At 45.5% G+C, this 18,704-nt stretch overlaps 1 protein-coding gene across 3 annotated transcripts; it reads right to left on the bottom strand.

The window, feature by feature from the left end:
- Nucleotides 1-8,486: 8,486 nt before the first annotated feature.
- On the bottom strand, nucleotides 8,487-13,974 carry LOC144178031 (uncharacterized). Of its 3 annotated transcripts, none has more exons than XM_077705567.1 (4): nucleotides 13,825-13,974; nucleotides 13,342-13,431; nucleotides 12,327-12,450; nucleotides 8,487-10,389 (listed from the first exon to the last, which is right to left on the bottom strand). In XM_077705567.1, exons 1-4 carry the CDS (start codon nucleotides 13,870-13,872, stop codon nucleotides 10,364-10,366), a joined length of 288 nt encoding a protein of 95 aa, XP_077561693.1. In that variant the 5' UTR covers nucleotides 13,873-13,974; the 3' UTR covers nucleotides 8,487-10,363. The 3 variants fall into 3 exon arrangements, 2 of the variants coding, with proteins under 2 accessions (XP_077561693.1, XP_077561692.1); XM_077705566.1 differs by having other exon boundaries at nucleotides 8,487-8,606; XR_013323924.1 differs by lacking the exon at nucleotides 13,342-13,431 and having other exon boundaries at nucleotides 8,487-8,606.
- Nucleotides 13,975-18,704: the final 4,730 nt, after the last annotated feature.

The raw sequence follows: 18,704 nt of genomic DNA, 5'->3' as shown, positions 1-18,704 counted from the left end.
AAACGATTTTCGCCTATGAGAAAATGGCCGCTGATTTGGACGTGCGAGCCAGCGCAAGTTGATGTTGGAATGACGGAACCACCTGCAGAGTGAAACGCATGTTTGGGATTCACGTACGGAGCCAAATGGTGCAGCAGACGATCAGAAAATGCACCTAGAAATGAGCTAACAGACGATCAGAAAACCCGGTTTTCGGGCTCGCACGTCCAAATCGCCGCCATTTTCCCATAGGCGAAAATCGTTTTTATTTATTTTCAGAATAAACAGGTAACTACCGTTGTTGTTCCCGATGTCAAACAAAATAGACCACAAAATGCGACCTTTGTGTGAAGTTTGAGCGTGAACAGAGCGGCGGATCGCTCAGGAAAATTTTTTAAAGTGTTCCAGTTATCGTCGCAACACACTGTAGATGACGCGAAAGTTGCACACAAGACCCAGCTGGGTCGGCCGATACGCCTCTAATAACTCTACCGGAATGTGCCGGCACGACTCCTTCAGAGCCATGCTCACCACGATTCTCTAATCGAGCGAGCAGCCGCTGAACGTCGGTTCTTAGGAGAGCCGCTCTGCCAAAGAACCGCCGGGAGCCGATAATCGCCGCGGAACTGAGCGGTTAAGAAGATGCGGCTCGTTCCTGATTCGGACAACAGCTACACGCGCAAATGTAACTGTAGTGATTCTAGTGAATTATATGGTCACAGGAGTTTATTTTCCTATTACTTTGAAAATACAGACGCAGTTCGTTCACTGCTGCCATTGCGGCCTCCCGATCTGTCATTCACCGCCGCCGCCATCGCGGTTCCCAAATGGCGCCTCAGAAGATCCGCTTCGCGAGGAGCGGCTCTCGAAAAGAGCGGGAGCCGTTCTTCGGTTCAGTAACTGAGCGGAAAGAGCCGGAAGAGCCGATGAACGGGTCAAAACTGCATCCGGTTCTCCTGGCTCGAATTGTCTGCTCCCACGACAGGAGGCGCGCTGGAGGAGTTTGAAAAATTAGCCCCAGCCGGCCCGGCAGTACAGTTGCTTTCCCGCGCCGATAACAGATGGCGCAGAGCGACGGCTCATTTGACCCGGTTCTTCGGTTCTTTCGCTCAGTAACTGAGCGGATCCGCTCACCGGAAGAGCCGATGAACGGGTCAAAACTGCATCCGGTTATCCTGGCTCGAATTGTCTGCTCCCACGACAGGGGGCGCGCTGGAGGAATTTGAAAAATTAGCCCCAGCTGGCCTGGCAGTACAGTTGTTTTCCCGCGCCGATAATAGATGGCGCAGAGAGACGGCTCATTTTACCCGGGCCTTCGGTTCTTTCGCTCAGTAACTGTAGTAACTGAGCGGATCCGCTCACCGGAAGAGCCGATGAACGGGTCAAAACTGCATCCGGTTCTCCTGGCTCGAATTGTCTGCTCCCACGACAGGGGGCGCTGGAGAAATTTGGAAAAGGTTAAGTCTCCTGCCACGCGCGTGGCACGAGCTGCGCCCCCCTGGCAACAGCTGCTGCCACGCAGAAGTGACGTCAAGCTAAAGTAATCACGTGACTTCCTGTGACGTCACAAAACAAACGTCATATTTACGTCATTTGATCATGCCACTTTTTTGTGTTGACGACGGCAGCCGGGTGTTCGCGTCTTGTGTCCCGATGTTCTCCGCCCGTGGTTCGAATGGCAGGCCTGACGCATCGTTACGTCCTTATCTCCCTGTACAGCAGCTGCCTGTACAGCAGCTGCCTCGCGGCGCTTTTTTCTTGTTGGGAGGTGTGCTTGTAATTGTTTAGATTGGGTATTTTTTGTGAACTTGCTGTTGCACGTCTTGTTAAGCCTAACGCATTGTTTTCTGCACGCTGCTTCGCCCCGCTTATTACATGCTCCTAGAACTGTACTGTTGTCGTTTAATATTTTGTAAGCTTCACGTTGTTTTGCAGTTCGCGTGCTATTTGCTTTACGCGCCTGCATTTGTTGTCTACTTGTGCCTCGCTTCTTCCATGCCAAGCCTTGTGTTCTGATTCTGGAGTGGTGGCTCAATTATAAAACGTAGGGATCAGTATTTTCCATCGCGTCGCGCCGTAGCGAGCGACGTAGTGTCAGCGTGTGCACGAATCGAGTGTCGTCAGGTAGCGCACGGCATCATCGAACGCAATCCGATCTCGCATGTAGCTTCTGCAATTTTTCCCCCGGGGCAGTAGTACTGTCGCCGAGAAATGTATCCTGACTATTCCACAGAAACGATCTGTGCACGTAGCGCTGCAGAATCCGTGCAGGGAGCGCAGTTGCACTTCCGTGGGTGGAGCCCAACTGCCCGTCCAAAGATATATCTATTCAAGATACCACTGAAACCATTCGCTGACTGGCTGGCTTCTTGTGCAAGGAGGCTCAAGCTCCAACTGTGCAAGCATGGGAGAAGTGCAGCCGATAAGATCGCCGTGTGAGCCAAGTTTGGAACTTCTGCTAATAGTCCTTTAAAAGTCTGGTGTGCATAAGGTTAACAAGTGACAATTCAGTTATTGTTCATCTATGCTCAGATTTGTTGCTTAGTACCATTGTGCTTTCAACTTAGGAAGTCTTAATGAAATGATAGGCAAGGCTTAAAATTACTGCTTGGCTCTTATTTCCCTTTCCTTCGCTCCAGTACCTTTCGCCTCCTCTAACCTGGTTAGGCAACAGAACTTCCTCTTACGTCTGCTTTGAGTATGTATTTTGATAGGCTCGTTCCTTCTTTACTCTTGTGTTTGGCTTGGTTGGAATTGAACATAACCAGGCACAATACTTTCATTCACTCTCAGCAGGATGGGCTAATGATGATGAGAGCTTATCTCGGAGGCTTGCAGTCTTTGCACAAATTCCAAGTGGCTGTGACATCTATATGGCCATCCCAAACACTCTGCGGAGTTCAACTTGACACTAATGCTTGTATTCGCAACTGGTGAAGCGTGCTTAAGCATCTACTGTCAAAGCCTTTGGGGTAGTGAACAGGAAGAGTTTCCAATTGTGAGGGGACGTTTCACATTCTATTGCTTTTTAACTCCGCACTGTGTAAACTGTTTTGGAAAATTGCTCAAGTGAATTTACTTAGTGGTAAGGGGCTTTATAAAATGTCCCAACAATGATGCAAGTCTCGTCAGAAGCCAGCTGCTAGAAAACACATTCACGGGTTGTGTGTTGTGTGCCCATTAGCTGTTTCTTTTTCTTCCACAAAACGGGCACTTAAACAATCCTTTAAGCCAACAGGTGTAAAAAATAGTTCATCAAGTACAACTTCGGGGTAATGGTTGGTGTCGAGCGTGACATTGCCCACTCCCAAGAGTACTTCTTAATTCCTTGTGCAAGAACTGGAGCCAAGGCCACGTGCGTAGATGTGAATGTCTGTCGGTGTTTGTGAAAGTTGCAGTACAGCTGGAAGGTGTATGGATCATGGGTGGCTTTAACAATAAAATGACTGCTGAACGTACTTTTGCTCTGGTATCAATGAGCAGCATGTGAGCATTGATAAGTGCTTCACTGTTGACATTTTTGTTACACAAAAGCAGGCCATGTTAAGGCCCCCTGGCAAATATTCATGAAAAACACTGGACCAAAAAGCTGCCAACACATGGAAACCATGTTGATCACGGCACCTTTCCTAGTACTTCAGTACCGTTTATCAGTGCTGTGTTTTTTCCCCCCAGCTAGTAAACTATCCCAGCGTTGCACCTTAAGCCAGAAATCAAACACTTGCTTGTCAATGACAAGTGATCTGCCAAACTTCCGTGTCTATGCAAAAAGTGAGTAGCTCTACTTTCTCTGCACTGTTTGTGCTGTGAAGTTCCATTTCTAAACAAAATGCCAGGGTTCTTCTGGAAGATGCACAGCATTAAAACCCCAACAAAAAAGGAATAAGCACGCGATACTTTCTTGCACTACACTAGAGCCCTGCGGGAAAGCCAAACCAGCAAGTGATCTTTTTCTACAAAGCGCTGCAGAGGAGCCAAGAAAAAGATTCCTTTTTGCGGACACCAAAGCTACGCTGGAAAGCCAAAATGTGTGGTGTCTGTTAATGCAGATTAGCTGCAAGACGGGCATGTTCACGCAAAGATTTATGAACCAGGCTGGCGGGGTAACAAAATCATTGAATGAGGTTACAACAAAATGTGTTATGAAAAATGATATAATACTGTTTGCTATAAATAGCAATTAAAGGTATAAAATGGTTCTGACACCAATTAAATAGCCTGTTGGAAATTATTGGCAAAACCTAAAGAGCAACATTTCATACAGCTGCAATTGAGAAATAGTAAAGCGTGGTTGGGGCCTGAATTCAGCAGGCATGCTCCAGCTGAGAATGTATAATTGCAGAGCAAAACAATTATAAAGGCCTAGGGAAAAGGTGAGCTTAGTTGAGTTTACCACCAAGGTATTTGGTAGAGAGAATAGTTACAAAAATAAAGAAGCAACATGGGAAGCTTTAGTTTCCCTGATTTAAGTTTATCAGCACTGAGCTTCATGTTCTGCATGTCCCATTGAAGAATGTTACACCTGCATGCACTCGGCACATCACATTTTACGGTATAACACAGTTTACTTCGAACATAGGTAAATAAGAGAATATTGCATAAGCAGTTCATTTATACGTGAAATAGAAACAGCAGGGTTTTTAAAACGAAGCCCGGAAGTGTGCTGAATGAAAGGGACCAATGATGAGTTTATGTTGTCACTAATAACAAATTTCAACGACCTTGTCAGAAACAAACCCCTTCCATGGAGGGACTGTGTGTAATCAAGATTTTTTTGATAAAAGGTTGTAAATGCCCTGTAAATGTATGTCAAAAGGTATTTTAACGCCCTAGTCGTGGCCTGTGAGTCATCGGCGCTTTTTTCTGGTGTTTAGATGATCAAGGGCTGTTGTACGGGATCCACCTTCTCTTCTCACTTTGGTCACCATCTTTCTTAGTCACTGCATTCATGTGCTTGGTCAGGGAGCTAGCAAGCGAGGACGACAGTCGGCACCAACTATCAGCTGAGTTCCTCCAGGCTGGGACAATTGCTGGAGAGGCTAAACAATGTTTTTAAAATCCCTGAGAGCTTTCACTTTTTGTTTTGTTAAAGAACATTTAGGCAACCCTTCAACTGTCCGAAATAACAAAAATGACTATTGTGACCGTTAAATAGTTAATCTACGCACAGTGAACGATGGCACAAAATCTATCAATGTGAACCTACCCTTTGAACCTGCTTAATATTTAGCAGAGACTCACTCCATTCATTAGCTGTTTTATGGCGCTGTGGGTGGGCTACTGGTTTCCACCTATGGAGCCTGTGGGCCGCACTAGTTTCCAGTCGTCCTGGCAAATGTTTTTGGAGACTAGCACTACCCTGCAGTGTACGAGCCATGGATTCCTTGGGTTGGCCATGTGAAATTCTAGTGAATCGTTACAAGCCACCAAAGAAAGTGAGCATGTTTATCGACCACTGTTTTGTGGCCATGAAAAGTTTCGTTCATTAATTAAAAAGACTAACAAATGAGATCAATTTTATTGCAAACTTCAAACAAATAACTGGTATTACAGAAAATGTGTAAAGCAGCTGGAGCTCCATAGCCACTTTCCAGCTATTTCTCCATGCCATCAGAGAATCTTGTTTGTGCGACTAACAGATACCGACCTATTCCACTGCAAAGAAACATAACTTGGCGATTGCAGTGGGGCCTCTAGTTCCGTTTGATCATATCACTTGAGTGTTTACGTACAGTTAACATACTGATGACTGTGTTTATAGTGCATGCACATATAACATCAATGTAGTTTGAAATTGGGATCTTTTGCACCATTTTTTTTTGTTAAATTCGCCCCATGATACCATGATAGCCTTGACGTTTGCCTATCAATTACATTTGCAGCATGCTCGCTGCTTATACCTGTTTACACAAAAAATCCGTAGATGCTTTCACGTTCCAGGCACATCTTAAGATTCTCTTTGACGTTGCTTATTGAGCCTGTGCAGAACCCATAGGTTTTCATACGCTGGAGTGCATGTAGGTGTATTAGACATGATGGCCGGCCAAGCGTATACCCTTCCTATTGCCGTCTCTACAGCCTCTTCTCTGACCCTATCGTCTGGGTGTGTGTCCTGAATTAACTTCCTTTGCATGAGGGACTCAGTCAAGTCTGGCCAACATAGCGTACACCACGGTACAGTGAGACGTGAAAGTTATACCAGTGCAGTGGCTATGAGATGAAGCGTCTAGCTAGTCTACCTTTTGAAGGTCGCAGGTCCTAAACTGTTGTAGAATCATGTATCCTACTACGAAATATTTGGTTTCTACTAAGAAATCTTTTTAAGCGCTGAATATCACGCAATTATGATCCTTGTGGCGCATGCTCACAAGACTTTTCTGCTCATAAAACGTATCGTGGGTGTAAAACAAATTTTAAGCTACAATTTCGCCCACTAGAAAATAAGAACTTCCCGATTTTCGAGTTTTCTTTGCTAATATTTCAGAAGAGGAGATTTACTGTAGTGGTACGTACGTGGTACATGTGTGGGGACACCAAAGATTACCTTTCCTATTCTCGGCGCAATTTTCTGTAATTGTAATGCGCACATGTGCCTAGTAAAAAACGGTTGCCGCCACTACCCTTCGTCCTCGGCACTGTAAATTCTGATTATCTTTTGGCGCTGCTAAGTTGTCTTCATTTCGAGAACACACACCGCGATTTCAGGTCGCCCATTTAAGCATTCTGGACTTGCCGTGGTGCAAACTGTTGATAGCAGATGCCGCCGCGCCGACATGCGTCGGAAGGTTCACAGAATTACGCTCGGACGGTGTCTTTTCTTGTGTGGAACGTAGCTTGTTCGAACAAGGCCAGTCGGCTGTGCGATGTCGTCTCACGTACGCTGAAACTGTACGCAGGTACCATTGGCGTACACCAAGCATAACCAAGCGGTCACAGGTCAACATTACTCGAGAGCGGCTATTTTGCTGCGGTCTGGAAAGGCTGGCTGGGTCCCCACGCAATACATAATCACAAGCAACTTTCTCACGTTTTCAGATAGTGCTTCTAACAATATGAACTCCGGTAGTTGTCGGCCCGAGAAAATCGGCATGCGGCTAAAAGGAGGAAATTATTCCACGTTTTGATTGGCTCCTGAAACCACTGTCAGTTGGGGACAAAAGTTAGGGACATTTAGGGAATTTGTTGTTGCAGTGAGCAGGCTTGATGTGGCTTCGCGCGTCGCCTCCTAGGGAATTCCCTGTAAGTAGCTGAGAGGAGGCGATGGCCAGTGTCTAGCAGCAGACGACGCAAGAAACGGCTGGAACTGACGCTTCCTTTTGTAATTACTTCAATTTTTACGGGTGTCTTGCTGAACGATTTTTTTAATGCGGAGCGTGCCTGCCTGACCGTGTCCATGGTGTCGCCCCGAGTTTGTCCTGCGCTGGTTCCTTTATTCTTAAAAAAACTTCAAAATTTCTTTCTCCTCTGTGTGGCCCTAATATATTACTGCTGGCCCGCGCCAACCAATAATCAGATTTGGAGGACGTCTTCTTCATTATTTCTCCGACACTTAATTACCTCTGCGTTTAAGTTTCTGCTTCTTTCAAGAACGATGAGAAAATCATCCGTTCACGGCTGCGAGATTTACTACAACCGCGCGTGCACCCGGGAGAACAGTTATCGCAATAGCAGTTTTACTTGTGCAGTGTGCCACATTTAAACTAAAAAGAAACGTAGGATAAGATACTGCCTTCTCTAGTCAGTTTCCAGATGTGGTCATTCCAAAATGCATATTTATTGGCAATAGATGGTAGCGTAGCTTATTTAGTGGATCTAAGTCTAAACAAATTTGTGTTATTGCAGGATGCTTGATTGCTGACACTAGCCCTTTGTAGTAACCGATGTAAAGCAAGCATTAGATTGCTTCCAACTTACAGGCTTCAAGAGCAGATGTGAAGGCCAGTATTAAAATATGCAAAATCTTGAGAACCTGCTGTTGTAAGAGAACCTGCAGTGTAGCATCTCAATCTTAATGTCTTCTTGTGAAGACCTTTAACATGTTCCTCGGACAAATGTCTTTCACTTTTCAGCTTGAGAGGTAGTAGTAGTAGTATGTATTGTTGAATAAGGCGGACTTAGCCTTGCATAGCTGCCGGCAATTGCTCCGCCTAATCGTCCCCAATACCATATCAAATCTCTCAAAGTCATAACACCTCACTTAGTCCTAAAATAACAGACACGCAATGTCACCACACCTCACTTAGTCCTGTGGACTGCAAGAATCCGAGTAGGAGATGAGACACATCTCTTCGCACAATCCAGTGGTCCCTAGAAAAAATAATGTCCTCCGATGTAGCATGGGCACTCCTACTACTTGAATTGGTTGTGAATGTTGGCTACCTGGCAGTTCGTTTAAACTGCAGCATAAATACCAATAAGTGACCAGGGGACGATGACGTGCAAGTGCTTGGGTATTGTCCTCCATGTTATTTCCACATTCCTGAACAATGTAAAAGGAATATACCAAATGAAGGAGACAGTTTTTAGTTTTATTTATTCCCAGTTTCACGGCCATAGAAGACGACATATCAGAGGTGCTCAGCACAAACATTGTAGGTGCATCCAGATGCTTGTTGAGACCCCTGTCACTGAAAAGTAAAAAAGAAATAGCATTTTGAAAACTGGTCAAGCACTACATATATTTCCTTAGGAGCCTCCCATTCACAATTCAAATGAACAAACAGCTTAAACACAGTACACTATTATTGTGTTGCTTGCGTGTATGTTTTTTAGTATGCGCGTGGACACTGACGTTTCTGCTGTATCTTTTTTCCTTTATTTTTTTTCTTGTACGCACGTGGCAGAATTCTCTTATGTTATTATTCTTCGTTTAATCTGCTCAGGTACCACACCCCTCATTAATGTCAGTGGGGCCATAAGGGTATCTTGAATAAATAAACATAGAACACCAAATACATGGTGCTACATCTACAAATTAACGTTCCTGTAGCAGTTAAAAATTTATAAAATAAATAATAAAATGGCACATTTCCACACATTTCCTAATACAAATAAAAACATGGCCAACTCCAGCTTTCTTCAAAATTTTGTACTATACCAGTCTCTTTGAACCAGGCAAAAAAACTGTAAGCATCTTGAAAACAATTTTATTTGCACGTAAATTGCAGACAGCTTAAAGGAGCCATGAAGAGAAAACACAAGTTTGGTTCATTCAAAAGATTGTCTCGTTAGAATCATACTGACACCACTTTTAACGTAAACTTCGCTCAAATAAGCTACATAATTACGAAAAACGGGAATGGTCATGCGACCCACCAGCTCATTCCCCGCAACAGAACCTATGATGTCACATGAGCTAAGCTCTGCGATTGGCGGAGGCTGGCAGAAGCAGACACAAATTAGGTAGAGCTGTAATTACAAACTAGACGAACGAGCGATTTGCGCTTAAATTTAGGGCACATTCTTTACAAAGCAATAAGAATGATGGGACAAACAGTGGAAATTATGAAAGCACATGTAAACATAGAAGTACTGATGCATTCTGCTGTTCGTGCTGCGCACAGCATGCTTGGTTTAGCAGCACAGCACTACGGGGCTTGGGGCTGTCTCAGACGACACTGGCCGATTGACGCAAGCAACGGTGTTTTACGTGACCCCATTTGTCGAGCGAGCACTGTTTCAGGGAACGAATATTTTCTCCCAGAACAAAAACAAGCCAGGTTTAAATGCGGGCAAACACAAACCAAACGCTTGCCACAGTATGGTGGCGCCATCTAGGTTACGGAACGTAAAAAAACGCGGGAACAAACCAACACCGCTGTACAGGGTGGAGACAACCTTTGAACGGTCCCGTCCCGCCGCAATTGGGCCAACGGGCTCAACGCGTTATTCTTTTCGTTTCCCACGAGACCTAGCAACGCGAAACAGACAATATGATTCAAACTTCTTCAGTAAACCGCGTTGCGGCGATAATTTTAGCGCGGTTTTGACACAATGACTTGCTTCGGCGGCGAGCGAGCAACCGAAAATGGCGGCGCCAGCGTATACGTGTCTCTACCCTGTACGGCGGATGCGTGAATCAAGGTACTCTAGGCTGCAGAGCGGTCGGTTCCTGTGATGTCACTTGGGACCACGAAAACGCACGATTGAGCGGGAAAATCAAAATTTTAACCTAAATTGTTTAATTTCTCAGTGAATAAAGCACCGTTTGTATCCGGACAAGCGCTGGGGTCACTATAAAACACGAAATCTTTCGAATAAAACCAACTTGCATTTTCTCTTCATGGCTCCTTTAACTTAGGTGTCGCAGAAGCTGTTGTACAACAATGACTTACTTGCTCGTCTCTGTTTTTCTGATTTTGCCCTTCTACGAACAAGTCACATCCTACAGTCGCAATGAGGTTGGTCGACCTGTTAACAGTTACAAAATAGAAAGCTATTGTATTGTGCTTATTTCTAACATTATTTTAAAGTTCTTACTCTCACTCCTGTGACACCTAAGGCTGATTCAGCTGGAGAGCACCCCTATGTTGGCAGCAAATTCTATAGTGGTATGAAGTGGCAAAGATTTGGCAAAACAAAGCTTTTTTGTGATGTAAGGATGATGCTCTACCAGGTGAGCGCAAGGGTGGAGATTGCTTCACCTTTGCACGATAATGCATTAATCACGACTAAGTTCAGTTAGGTGTCCTCGACATTTCAGAGAAGTGCCGAGCAAAAACTGTTTTGAAGAACAACTCAGAAATACTAATGGCCAGAAATGGGCGGCTGGGCAGCCAGAATGTTACGGTCTCTCTTAACTCCAAACTAAAAACAAGTCAGCTTAAAACAAGTAAAAAATACCTTAAAGGAGTAGCACCACTATTAAACGTTCATAGCATGATTAGGCTCTACTTAAAAGGAGTACTTGAAATATCAAAGCTGAGATAACTATGCAAAAAGTTTCCTTTGTAGCTGCAGATTTTAGTAGCAACCATTCAGTATAACATATTTTAAATCAATTTTAATATTTGCATGCACAAGAAAGCTCCGAATGAATACCCTTTCGACACTGGCATAAGCAAGATACGTGGAGTGCCTCGCCATGCAGTTCGCCCCAAACTGCCGACATTAGGGCTCCAGTGACTTAGCCAACACACTGGCTGCTGATGGTGCACGCTGCACTGCCTTGTGAATCATGTCACAGTTTTGGGACTGATATCGTGTGGCCCAGACGTGTGCGGCCATGGCCAGCTTGGGCCACTCTAGGGCACGCATCTAGTCTGACCATGATGCAATGAGAACAGCGACATCAAGAGTGCCATTCTCTCATGGCGGCCGCCTTGGTGTTCGTTCTGTCCAAGCCAAAACTGACACGAATAAACAAGGCTCAAAATAATTATATATACTGAGGTTGACTATCTAATGTTCCAATCTATGATTCCTGGGCTGGTAGGCACCCATAGAAATGGGAAAAATGTAACACGAGAATTTCATACCAGTACTTTTTTAGAATATTTACATAGACAAATGAACTGCAAGCTAATGACCCTTTCTGCCAGTTGTTGCCCCCATCTGTCCACCATTCCTCAGCTGAGCATGAAAGACTGGTACAATAAAGTGTCAAGTTTAGATCTGACAAGTTTGCAAGCTCAGTGATTCACATTGAACTTTTTGTGAACTTTCTTTACAAGGATTTAACCTATAACCACTCCTCCCTGGCTTGGCTCATGTACAATGCTTAAGCTTCACGCACATACTGTACTTGGTACAGTTTCATTTACTAAAGTGAAGCCTCCAGCCTCTCGCTGATGTGTCTGTAGTCCACCCAAAATGCACTGCAGAAAGCCAACTTTTTCTAATGATGACGATCGTGGGTGAAGTGAACGCTTCCCGTGATCTGAATTGAACCTGGGTCCCTCATGTTATGAAGCTGACATCTATCCCATTGCATCATTCCAGCACAGTCGAAGCAATCTGGATTTGCATAGAAGTGGAAAATTACACAGGAAATGTACACCTCCATCTAACGACAATGGTTGTACACTACAGAAGGTCATGGATTGCCTGCATCAGTAAAGCTCTAGAGAGCACAACTGCAGCGCATCAGACCGTCCCAATAAGAAACAGGTGTTCAGTACTGGGCTGGTTAATTTGGTGTTGGACTTGGTTTCGGAAAGCTTCACATCCCCCATTTTTGTCGTTTCAACAGATGGGCAGTTGATTTTTTGTTAAGTCTTCCCGTCAGTAACTAGGACACAGCTACATATTTGGTTGTCATACTACCAGGGTGGTCTGCGAGCAGACACAGTCTGTTTGCGGCTAATTTCGAGTGTACCACAAAACGACCCACTTGTGGAGGCATTCACCTGCTTTCCATGGGTACCCAGAAAGGATGTAGACCAAGCCTTGCTCTCCAGGCCCTGCACCAACATCGTAGGGGCCAAGTCCAAGCACTTCTTTTTTTCCACTGGAAGCCCTCCTATGCAGATGCTGCAGGAACAGGATTAAATGCTGTGTCAGCACAACTGAAAGTTGGGTAGGCTAATAATACATCTTTGAAAAACAAAATGCGTAAAAGATGGCGACGTGGAATAAGACCACACAGGACAACCGACTACAAGAAAAAGAACACACATACAGCACATTGTTTTGTGTTTTCTGCAAAAGCAGAAGTGGGCAATCTCTGCCGCATTGTTAATAACAAGGATTATTGAAGTAAAGGGAGGAACGAGTGCAGTGTTAACCTTGCGCAGCCTTTAGTTCATTGTACGATTGGCATGGTTTACAGAATTCCGTTGTCATGTAAGTCCGTGTATGTGGGCCAGACAGGACGCCGTCTAAGCGTCCATCTCGGAGAGCACTTGTTTACGGTAACGAAATCAACGGGTGCAAATCTTCCTGCACATGATAAAAAGTGCGGGTGCCACCCTTTGTTTGACGAGGCTGTGGTGTGTCCCTCCTGCCTGTACGCGTTATTTGTGTGCTTTCAAATTTTCTGTGGCTTTATGCCCTGCCACATCCTATTTGTCCCATATGCAGCTTCTTCCATTCCCCTTCAATGTACACTTTACTGACAGTTGCTCCTGGTGCCTCCTCATAAAGGGCCCAAAATGCCGCTTAACCTTCACAGCCCCTTGGACGATCTGATTCTGCCGCTGTCATTTGGTCTATCCTTTCTCTCTCCCTCTTCCGTCTTTTTTGGCTCACGATTTCACGCTTTTGTTTTTCCCTTTGGCCGCGATATCCTTACGTTCTCTGCACAGAAGCGACGTTTTCCATTCCTCTCCCGCAACGCAACTTAACTGCCCGAAGAGCTAGAACGTTGATGCGTGCACACGGCATACTCGCGAGATTAACGCTATCAAACACACGCATACTTACGATCGAGGCACTGCACTTCAAACATCGAGGACTGCGCTTCGGGGAGTACACGCCACCGGTTCGATCAAACTTGAGCAATGTTATGGGCTCCTACACAAAAGGAAAAATGAAACGCTTGAAACTGCGGCCGGAGTGTGAAAGGACATAGCATCGTAATTTGAATTTAGCGTACGTGTGCTGCATACTTGGGCGAGAAACAGGGAGTGGGAAAAGAATCCACACGTACTACGTTGGATACACGAAGCAGGTGTTGGTTTGCGCGCCAACGTCTGGTTTGTCGTTTTCCATTGTGTCTGTTCCTCGCCCAAGTATGCAGCGCACGCTAAATTTGATTCAAGATTATACAAAAATCGTTCATCACAATACAGCTAGGAGGCCGAGCTAGGCGGCCACGTAAGCAAGAATTCACGCAGCTTTAGGGTACACAGTACAGTGGTATAAACACAAAAACTACAACAAACATAAAATAGCGATGTTACTGACCTTGCTGGGAAAATGAGCGCATCGATGCCCTCTTTTCCGCTCTTCCATGTCTGTGACTGCAAACGCCGGAGACCGGCATGGCTGATCTACGCTGAGCTCAGGTACAGGAGGCGATGGCTCAGGCTGCAAGTCTCTCTTGAAATGTCGTAGTAGGTATGTCGGCATTCACGACATACCTACCTACTAGCATTCACGGTATATTCACGCATCTGCAGCTTCACTTGGCAGCAATCAACACAAACACACGCTGGGTACTCAAATCGTTCACTCGGGGGACCCAGGGAAATGCTGCGCCTACTTCGGCGTTGTCCCTAGGCGCTCAAAAACAAGCCCAGTGACGTCACGTTTTGATCACGTGACCCAAGGATTTCTTTCCTCCTTTTAGCCGCTCCGAGAAAATCGGAGCTTCGTCACGCTTTCGGATACGCCGGCTGCTCCCGCAAGAACAAAAATTGTTTGTTTAGAAAAGTTTTAGCAGTTCAATGGTGCGTTATTTTGTACTGCAAATTAAAAAAAATGTGTATTTCGGACTACACTACACAAAATAATGACAATTATTAATGTTATGACGTCATTATGACGTCACGCGTGGCAGCAGCCGTTGCCAGGGGGGCGTGGCTGCTGCCACGCGCGTGGCAGGAGACGCTGCCTTTGGAAAATTAGCCCCAGCTGGCCCGACAGTGGAGTTGCTTTCTCGCGCCGGCAATAGCTGGCGCGAGAGAGCGTTGACCCGGCTTTTAGGCTCCGTTGGCTCTTTCTCCATGGTTTGCAGTGCTGTGGCCCGCCCCGTTCGACACTGATCACTGAGGGGGCGAGGAGGGTCTCCCTCTCTCCAAAAGAACCGTTCTTCAAAAAGAGCGGCTCAAAAGAACCGGATCACTCCTGAGCGACGCATCGCTATGCAGCACTTCGTGACTTCGTTCCTGTCGAATGCGACGCGCGGCGGTGCCTTTCCCGGCGCACCTACCCAGCGGGCGTGATGCTTGGCAGCAGCCGGCAGCGTGCGACATGCGCTGATACCGCGTAACTGTGCGTTCATCTGAAAAAGTTTGTTCGGCGCTCTTTTTATCATTTTATTCACTCGAACGCTAACTGGCGTTGAAGAAAGGCTGCGATAAAGATTCACACATGACTGAACCAGTGCTGGTCGTTATGCGACGAACACACAGTTGATAGCAAGAACTGAAAACAGCGATGGTTTATTCGCTTCGGAAAAATAGATCGAAATACACAACTGTCGGTGTGAGTGAATTGCTATCGAAAAGCAATTAGGCGTTTCCTTCTATGTCACCCATTGGACAGTGATAGCTACGAAGCGTATAAAGCACGTAACCCGTCCTGCATGGCCATATTCGTGAAGAATGCCGTCCGGCGTCCCAATCGAGCAACGGAGGCACATCGTGCGACTTTTCATCGAAGGGACGACCCGTCTCCTCCCGCCGGACAAATGTTCAATAAAGTCATTTCTCTCTCTCTCTCTCTCTACTCAGCGGGAAATTTGCCGCCTCACCGGACTAGGACTTCCGTAAGCCACATTATTCAAGCCTACCGCGATGATCAGGGCAGACTCATTGACGCTGAGCGCAGCGGGTGGCCTAAAGGCAGATCCCTTCCTGTCTGCAAAAGAAATTCGACAGGAGCTGTCATTGAATGTCTCTTGCGAGACAATGCGAAGACGACTGAAGGAGGCGGGACTCGGGAGTTGCGTGGCAGAAACCTGCGCTCAGCGTCAATAAGTCTGCCCATGATCATCGCGGTAGGCTTGAATAATGCGGCTTACAGAAGTCCTAGTCCTCCCGGTGAGGCGGCAAATTTCCCGCTGAGTAGTCCCTTCGATGAAAAGTCGCACGATATGCCTCCGTTGCTCGATTGGGACACGGGACGGCATTCTTCGCGAATATGGCCATGCAGGACGGGTTACGTGCTTTATACGCTTCGTAGCTATCACTGTCCAATGGGTGACATAGAAGGAAACGCCTAATTGCTTTTCGATAGCAATTCACTCACACCGACAGTTGTGTATTCCGGTCTAGTTTTCCGAAGCGAATAAACCATCGCTGTTTTCAGTTCTTGCTATCAACTGTGTGTACGTCGCATAACGACCAGCACTGGTTCAGTCATGTGTGAATCTTTATCGCAGCCTTTCTTCAACGCCAGTTAGCGTTCGAGTGAATAAAATGATAAAAAGAGCGCCGAACAAACATTTTCAGATGAACGCACAGTTACGCGGTATCAGCGCATGTCGCACGCTGCCGGCTGCTGCCAAGCATCACGCCCGCTGGGTAGGTGCGCCGGGAAAGGCGCCGCCGCGCGTCGCATTCGACAGGAACGAAGTGCTTCAGCCGAAATAAAGGGAACTGACATGCACAAACTATAGGGAGGGACACGCATGCGCCCTCCGCTATCTCGACAGCAGGCGCTGGGCCGGAAGGTGTCGCGCCGATAGTTATCGCGCGCCGCTCGCTTGGTCCGGTTTATTCTGTGGACGCCGTACGTACCACTACAGTAGATCTCCTCTTCTGAAATATTAGCAAGGAAAACTTCCGAAAATCGGGAACTTCTTATTTTCTAGTGGGCGAAATTGTAGCTTAAAATTTGTTTAACATCCACGATACGTTTTATGAGCAGAAAAGTCTTGTGAGCATGCGCCACAAGCATCATAATTGCGTGATATTCAGCGCTTAAAAAGATTTCCTAGTAGAAACCAAAGATTTCGTAGTAGACTACATGGTTCTACGACAGTTTAGGACCTGCGACCTTCAAAAGGTAGACTAGCTAGACGCTTCATCTCATAGCCACTGCACTGGTATCTTTCATGTGTCACTGTACCGTGGTGTTTGCTATGTTGGCCAGACTTGACTGAGTCCCTCATGCAAAGGAAGTTAATTCAGGACACCCAGACAATAGGGTCAGAGAAGAGGCTGTACAGACGGTAATAGGAAGGGTGTACGCTTGGCCAGCCATCATGTCTAATACACCTACATGCACTCCAGCATATGAAAACCTATGGGTTCTGCACAGGCTCAATAAGCAACGTCAAAGAGAAACTTAAGATGTGCCTGGAACGTGAAAGCATCTGCGGATTGTTTGTGTAAACAGCATGCTGCAAATGTAATTGATAGGCAAACGTCAAGGCTGTCATGGGGCGAATTTAACAAAAAGAAATGGTGAAAAAGATCCCAATTTCAAACTACATTGATGTTATATGTGCATGCACTATAAACACAGTCATCAGTATGTTAACTGTACGTAAACACTCAAGTGATATGATCAAATGGAACTAGAGGCCCCACTACAATCGCCCAGTTATGTTTCTGTGCAGTGGAATAGGTCGGTATCTGTTAGTCGCACAAACAAGATTCTCTGATGGCATGGAGAAATAGCTGGAAAGTGGCTATGGAGCTCCAGCTGCTTTACACATTTTCTGTAATACCAGTTATTTGTTTGAAGTTTGCAATAAAATTGATGTCATTTGTTAGTCTTTTTAATTAATGAACGAAACTTTTCGTGGCCACAAAACAGTGGTCGATAAACAAATGCTCACTTTCTTTGGTGGCTCGTAACGATTCACTAGAATTTCACATGGCCAACCCAAGGAATCCATGGCTCGTACACTGCAGGGTAGTGCTAGTCTCCAAAAACATTTGACAGGACTGGAAACTAGCGCGGCCCACAGGCTCCATAGGTGGACACCAGTAGCCCACCCACAGTGCCATAAAACAGCTAATGAATGGAGTGAGTCTCTGCTAAATATTAAGCAGGTTGAAAGGGTAGGTTCGCATTCATAGATTTTATGCCATCGTTCACTGTGCGTAGATTAACTATTTAACGGGCACAATAGTCATTTTTGTTATTTCGGACAGTTCTTGAAGGGTTGCCTAAATGTTCTTTAACAAAACAAAAAGTGAAAGCTCTCAGTTAGGGATTTTAAAAACATTGTTTAGCCTCTCCAGCAATTGTCCCAGCCTGAAGGAACTCGGCTGATAGTTGGTGCCAACTGTCATCCTCGCTTGCTAGCTCCCTGACCAAGCACATGAATGCAGTGACTAAGAAAGATGGTGACCAAAGTGAGAAGAGAAGGTGGATCCCGTACAACAGCCCTTGATCATCTAAACACCATAAAAAAGTGCGGATGACTCACAGGCCACGACTAGGGCATTAAAATACCTTTTGACATTTACAGGGCATTTACAACCTTTTATAAAAAAAATCTTATTACACACACTCCCTCCATAGAAGGGGTTTGTTTTAGACAAGGTCGTTGAAATTTGTTATTAGTGACAACATAAACTCATCATTGGTCCCTTTCATTCAGCACACTTCCGGGCTTCGTTTTAAAAACCCTGCTGTTTCTATTTCACGTATAAGTGAACTGCTTATGCAATATTCTCTTATGTACCTATGTTCGAAGTAAACTGTGTTATACCGTAAAATGTGATGTGCCGAGTGCATGCAGGTGTAACATTCTTCAATGGGACATGCAGAACATGAAGCTCAGTGCTGATAAACTTAAATCAGGGAAAATAAAGCTTCCCATGTTGCTTCTTTATTTTTGTAACTATTATCTCTACCAAATACCTTGGTGGTAACTCAACTAAGCTCACCTTTACCCTAGGCCTTTATAATTATTTTGCTCTGCAATTATACATTCTCAGCTGGAGCATGCCTGCTGAATTCAGGCCCCAACCACGCTTTGCTATTTCACATTTGCAGCAGTATGAAATGTTGTTCTTTAGGTTTTGCCAATGATTTCCAACAGGCCACTTAACTAGTGTCCAGGACAGAAATTTGGGCTAGTTGGTGATGGGACTTCGACATGGTAAAAAGCGCACTAAAACGAGGACACAAGAAAAAGGCGGTGACACGGGACGAGCGCTAGA

Source organism: Haemaphysalis longicornis, unplaced genomic scaffold (assembly GCF_048455015.1).
Source record: "Haemaphysalis longicornis isolate Haplotype H1 unplaced genomic scaffold, Haemaphysalis longicornis Haplotype H1 scaffold_380, whole genome shotgun sequence".
NCBI lineage: Eukaryota > Metazoa > Arthropoda > Arachnida > Ixodida > Ixodidae > Haemaphysalis > Haemaphysalis longicornis.
The sequence above is the reverse complement of the archived record's forward strand: the minus strand, read 5'-3'. Positions and strand labels throughout refer to the sequence as shown.

Excerpts from the sequence above, each read along its gene's own strand:
- LOC144178031 (XM_077705566.1), bottom strand. The coding sequence starts at position 13,872 with ATGGAAGAGCGGAAAAGAGGGCATCGATGCGCTCATTTTCCCAGCAAG. Across the intron at positions 13,432-13,824 it reads GCGCTCATTTTCCCAGCAAG|GAGCCCATAACATTGCTCAA; the intron begins GTCAGTAACATC and ends CCTTTTGTGTAG. Across the intron at positions 12,451-13,341 it reads TGAAGTGCAGTGCCTCGATC|CATCTGCATAGGAGGGCTTC; the intron begins GTAAGTATGCGT and ends CTGTTCCTGCAG.